This window comes from Saccostrea cucullata, unplaced genomic scaffold, assembly GCF_032062105.1.
Source record: "Saccostrea cucullata isolate Sc308-1 unplaced genomic scaffold, CSIRO_AGI_Scuc_v1 ctg20592, whole genome shotgun sequence".
Classification (NCBI taxonomy): Eukaryota; Metazoa; Mollusca; class Bivalvia; order Ostreida; family Ostreidae; genus Saccostrea; species Saccostrea cuccullata.
Window position 1 is genome coordinate 1,581 of NW_026936922.1, and position 6,104 is coordinate 7,684.

At 31.9% G+C, this 6,104-nt stretch overlaps 1 protein-coding gene across 3 annotated transcripts; it reads right to left on the reverse strand.

Moving 5' to 3' along the window:
- Positions 1 to 1,232: 1,232 nt before the first annotated feature.
- Positions 1,233 to 5,750, reverse strand: LOC134246863 (mitogen-activated protein kinase kinase kinase 7-interacting protein 3 homolog). Of its 3 annotated transcripts, none has more exons than XM_062729210.1 (4): positions 5,641 to 5,750; positions 5,136 to 5,249; positions 4,710 to 4,916; positions 1,233 to 3,499 (listed from the first exon to the last, which is right to left on the reverse strand). In XM_062729210.1, the coding sequence occupies exons 1-4, from the start codon at positions 5,675 to 5,677 to the stop codon at positions 3,486 to 3,488; spliced, it is 372 nt and encodes a 123-aa protein (XP_062585194.1). In that variant the 5' UTR covers positions 5,678 to 5,750; the 3' UTR covers positions 1,233 to 3,485. The 3 variants fall into 3 exon arrangements, with proteins under 3 accessions (XP_062585194.1, XP_062585193.1, XP_062585192.1); XM_062729209.1 differs by having other exon boundaries at positions 4,695 to 4,916; XM_062729208.1 differs by having other exon boundaries at positions 1,233 to 4,916.
- Positions 5,751 to 6,104: the final 354 nt, after the last annotated feature.

The following is a 6,104-nucleotide window of genomic DNA, read 5'->3' on the forward strand; positions in this document are numbered from 1 at the left end:
GTGAAGACGGAAGACCTTAAAAATGCCTCCCTCCCTCGTCATATTTCTTGAAAAAAGGCCTGAGAACTAAGGAATTAACTTTGCATGGCCTAAATGATTTCCCTTCAGAAAAAGGTGTGGCCCTTCCCTTGTACAGATTTGAATCCCCTTTTCCTAAGGTAGTTTGTGGCAGTTTGGATGAAATTGGCTCAGTGCATGGTTCTTGTGAAGTATTTCGAAAATTAAAAAAAAAAATACAGATGGACAGACAGCTAAACATAATTAAGGTGAAATGTAATCTAGCTCCAAGATCATAAATTGAGAACAGACTTAAGTCAAATTTTCAAATCAAAATAACTTTTGAAATAATTTTGATAACAACAAAACAATTTTTTTTTTTTTTTACAAATGTTTATATTGAAATATTTTACAAACCTGCCAATGTTTGATAAAGTATATATTATGACAAGCTATAGAAAATTGAACTTTTTTCCCATGTCTGTTCTCAGTTCACGGTCTCCAGGCCTAGTCATTAAAAGAAAAAACCCTCACTAGAATCTCCAGCTCAGTAGAGCTGAAAATTTTGTTTAATGGTTGAAAAAAACCCCAGTGAACATTAGAATTTCTGTTTACTACATTTTCTTCGGTTTTCCTTTTGCTTCTGTCTTTGAATGTTTTGGGCTATGTTGTCAGAGCCAAGTGGTTGCGAGATATGACTAAGCCTCTGAGAGACTGAAAATAAATTGAAACCAATTTCAACAACAACTTCGGAAGACTTTGGCAGCTATTGTCCATGTCAGAGACAGGTTACAGTATACAGGGAAATTTTCACCCCTGTATTATTTTCGCCCCATCCTTGTTTGGGCGAATTCAAAGAATACAGCATAATTTCTTAAACAGAACTGTAACTGGACGAATTTCAGACAGGGCATAATTGTTTGAAAGTGTAAAAGGGCGAAAATAAAGCGGGGCAAAAATAACCCTGTATAAAGTATTTCCTCATACTATTTATACGGAGTACTGTTTACAAGGTTTTTTCACCCAGAGTTATTTTCACACTTTCATACAATTTTGCCCCATTTTAAATTCACCGTGTCAAAGTTTTGTTTAGGAATTATACTGCATTGCCCCGTTTTAAATTGTAAATGAGGGTAGGGCAAAAATTCCCTTGTATACAGTATTTCTTCATCCGATATCTGTAAAATTGAGTTGCCTCTACCTACATATTTAAAAGATAAACTGAATTCAATATCTTTTAATTGTAACAATTTTTATTTATTCATAATTTTTCATATATATTATATATGAAATGTGAACAACAATATATTACTGTGCAGTACATCTTACACTGCTTTATCATTTAAATCATATACCAAGCAGTTATTACAATTCATGCATGAATCTCGATATATATCACACCTTATATCTGCACAATTCAATCTAGCAACAACTTTTGAATTTCACTCATTCTATACATAAACTGTTAACAGTATATCCTTTTAAAAGAAAAGAAAATATTTTTAAAAAAAATCTTTTTCCTTCGAAATTTCAAAAATGGGAAAAGTTTATCAGGATATTCAAGTACTAGCAATTGGCAAAAATGTCAACAAGCATTTATGAATGGTATTATTTTCTTTGTGAATGCAAGTAATAAATGAAATTGGGTATCAAATGCGAATTGTATTTTTGCACACCGATTTCATGAACAGATAATAAATCAGAAGTTTCTTCATCTTTGACTAGACTGGAGTTTTTAATGAACATTTTTAAAGATGTAATATTTGTCACTTAACAAGTATCGTAAAACCTTGTTCTGTAGAACTCAGTGGGGATGAGATATCAAAGGACTGAAAATATTGAGGTCAAAATACATGTAAAAGAAAAATGGTCTAAACTTCCAAATGACTTTGACATCACAATGGTATTTGAAAAATCCATGATCCAGCCAAAGTCAAACTTATGAGCTGCTAAGCTATCACATATGATGTATACCTAATATTTTCTTTCCTGATCTTTCATGAATGCAAGTTGTAATGCTAAACAAAAAGAGAGAAAAACTTAATAAAGAAACTAAGCATAAATAACAAAAGCATTCTGATTTACAGGAAGAAAAATAATTAGTTGTGCACATTAGAATCTCTAGATCAGTCAACATGCATGTACTGTGCAAATAGGATATAAATGCATTTCATCATGAAAGCCATCAGATATACTGCAGTATTAAGTTAATTTTCTACTTTGAAAATAAGCACAACCAAAGAGAAAATACACATGTAAATTAGCAAAACATATTTTGCAAGTCATATGAATATAACAACGAAAAATATACATAGATGTCCAGCATATTTCATATAACTTTGACCCAACCTGTGAGCTATCTTGAAGTGAGAATGATTATCGGGTGTATGTAAATTTTATTTTAGAAATAAATCAAAACAAAGCTTATACATATTGGTTAGCCCTTTCTATGAACAAAGCCTCATTTCACTTATGGCAATTAAGCAGGATTAGACATTTTTCTTCTGTTATCACATGTATTCACCCTTAATCTTTTAGTTAAAACTTTTTCAACATGACCTTTACTTGTGACTTTCATGTTTTCAAAGCCTCTTCAATAACAAATTTGGGGAAAAGGAGAAACATCTGGGAGATATCTATATATAGAGTATTAAGGATTTCCGAATACAATGAAATGAAAATAAAAAGAAAAGCACGAGTCTTTTTTTTTGGGGGGGGGGGGGGGGAGAATGCGGAAATAATTAGGGGCAGATCCAGCATTTGTGACATTAATTGCAAAAAGAACAAAAAAAAATGTGAATGTCGAATTATTTTACATAGTAAGCTCAAAAGGCAATCCAAGAAATCCATTTAATTTGCTACATTCAAATTACCGTAAACAAAAATGCAGAATTATGACTTCGAAAATGATGTACATTTACAGCATCTTTGATCTTTTTTTTTTAAATAACCTTTTCGAAAGTTAAATTACTTGTACTTAATGCTGCCTTTTGATATCCTGATTTTAACAGTAAAAAAGAAGCAAGAGGATTAAAAAAAAATCTGAATTTTGTCAATCATTATACAGGCCTTCTGTTACAAGTTGCTTGAGGAAAGGGGAAAAAAGCTAATAAAAATTAAGGATAACAGAAAATTAAAACAGGAATCCTGATGTAACATTCAAAGACAAAAACTGCAAGTTAAAACGGCAAGGTAGGTATGTATCTCATACAAAAATACAATTAAAAATCTGAAGTACTCTCAGTACATTTCAAACATAATCCCCCTTTCTAAAACTCAGTCATGTAAAAGATCATCTTTAAACACATTGTAAATCCTAACATTTTAAAATTAAATCCAACACAAACTGAAAATTAGCCTAATATTCTGACAAAGAAAAGCGATCTTTTGATTTCTTCCAAGAAAACTGTCCTCCTTTAAAGGGTTGGATCTTGTATAAAATGGTCACTTTTTTAACGTGTCAAGTTTGCTCAACACACTCAGATCATTCAGGAGGGCGTCCCTGGAAAGAATCAAGCAAAGGATAGAAATAAACAGGCATGCAAAATAAAAGAAAGAAGAAAACAATGCTCTAAAAAATTCCCTTACTGCAAACACATTGAAGCCCAAAATAATAATATTCATTTTATCTAAACCATTGAGGCAAAATTAAACTGCTGAAAAAATTTGTATTATTAACCAGGAAATAAAGATTTTAAATATGACTTCATGCAAAATTAAAATTGTGCTACTACAAGTACAATGTATATTGCTTCTTTAATGTGTATCTAAGACCTAAAAGCAAAGTAAAACTTTGCACCTTCTAAACATGCAAAGAAACTGAAAAAGGTGGTTGGAAAGTTCTTTTAACATATAGACAAAGCCATGCTTATCTGTTCTAGAGTTCATATGATCTACAATGTATTATTGCTCATTTCTTAGAATAAAACAAAAAATTGTCCAGTTTGATTAGATTTTATTCAAACTATGAAATGTATGTACACAAATTCAGAACTGTACAGGATTTAATCTGCATTGATTTGTATAACAAGGTACATCAGACGTCAGGAAAAAAACTATCATCCATAGGCAACTATCATATCACAGTGAAGAAAATATTCTCGAATCTTCATTGTCTTCATAAATATACAGAGGCATTCACTTCCAAACTTTTTTTTTATAAAAGACCTTGTGAAAGGTGCCTGTAATGTTTATCTATGATTACGGGAAATAAATATTTAGAATAAATAAAAAATTTTGACAATAATCACGATAACCCTTTACTAAAAAAGAAAATTTCATGTAGGTATATAAATATGCAATGTTTCCTTTTGAAGGCCTTAACATGTGCAAAATTATTTTTCATTCAACAACTTACAAGAAATCACTTTTCACTTACAAATCAGCTTATCTGCTTATTGAGACAAATTAGCAGGAATTTTAATTCCATAATAATAAGGTTTAAAAAAAAAAAAAAAAACTACTATCATAAAAATACTTCCCCAAAAAGGAAAATACTAAACCAAAAATAAAACATTTGGAATAAAATTACTCAGCTACTTGCATATATTCAAGTTGACAGTTTCATAATGAATTTCCCCAGTCATCTCCCTTGGTAAGATGAATGAATAAAATCAAAAGGTCAAAAGTCAGAGGATATAACCTTCATCTATTATGACAATAGCATAATTCGGATGTACAAACATGGCGGACAATACCTGTGGTAACAGTACCTGTGGTAGGAGGAGAGGTGTTCATTCGGGGCATTTCACAACATTCACACTTATTCAGAGCTGGATGGTTAAGAAAAGTACAGGCTGAGCAATTCCAGGGTTCGCCGTCGCCGTCCGAGTCCTGCTGGGGCTGGGGTGGGGGCGCCGGCGGTATCAAGGCAGTGGTTGGCGTGGTGATCGGCGTCCGGGGAGGAATAGGAGGTGGTGCTGAAAAGTGGCAAACGCAAGTTTTGTTTTTTACAAAAAATAATACAAGACACATTTTAGAATCAATTTTCTGTGGTGTCATTATCATGAATTTATCACATAAAAAAATCCTTTAAGATACAGCAATCAATTTTTTCCTACAGAGAGAGAAAATGAAATATTTTTAAAATAAAATATCCTTTGACATTTGCACATTAGTTGGGGAGGACAGGTACTTACTTTCTCGTGAAGGGGTCTGAGGGGGAGGTCTGGAATAAATGGATCCCTGGGGGCCAGTATTCATGTTGTTATAAAAGTTCTGTTGTTCTAGAGGGTCTAATACACCAAGTGGAGCTAAAATAACAAAAACTCATTAATTTTTCTTTTTGCTCTTCAACAGAAATTTACAAAGTAGTTAATCCATCAAATTAAATTTAATTTTAAATTTTCTGAATATTTTATATTTTTCAATGTTTTATATGAAAATATACATACAATTATATCAAAAGTTTGATATCAACATCATAATTCACTTCTGTATTTATACAAGGATGTGTCAGTCTCTGAGTCGATACTATTTTTAGAACATGACAGTGTGGTCTATTCCAAATGTGAGTCATGTCTTCTTACGCTACCAATACTACTCACAGAAGGTCAAGGTCATTACTTATCAGCCTTGTATCTTGTATTACATGTAATTAGATCTTTTATCAGATCAGTAACTTTCAGTGATGTGCAATCTTACTTTGACCATTGTTATACATGTCAATCTCCCGGGTCATCACTTGTATGTCTGCCTGTAGACGACGATTTATCTCCCTTAATCGGGTCACATCTTCAAGCTAAAAGTAGCAACAAAAAATTTTTAAGGCTCTTTTCCACATACACAAATACATGCATTTCTGTATCTTCTGAAGATATTTGTAATAAAATATGATCACAATTACAAAAACATGTTCAGTACATCAATACATACATGTATAATTGTTACTCAGTCATGCAACATAATAGACACCATAAAATCACACTGTCAGTTAAAAAACCAGAAGTCTCTGTCGAGACTGTAGCTCTACTGGTTTGTACTTATCAAAAACCATTGCACTATTTTATGTATCTTTGTGTAGTCTACTTGTGTGCCAACTTATTTTGAAATCAAACTAAAACTGTAGAAGGAGTAGCGTTTTAAAGGAATTTCACAGAATGTTCTAT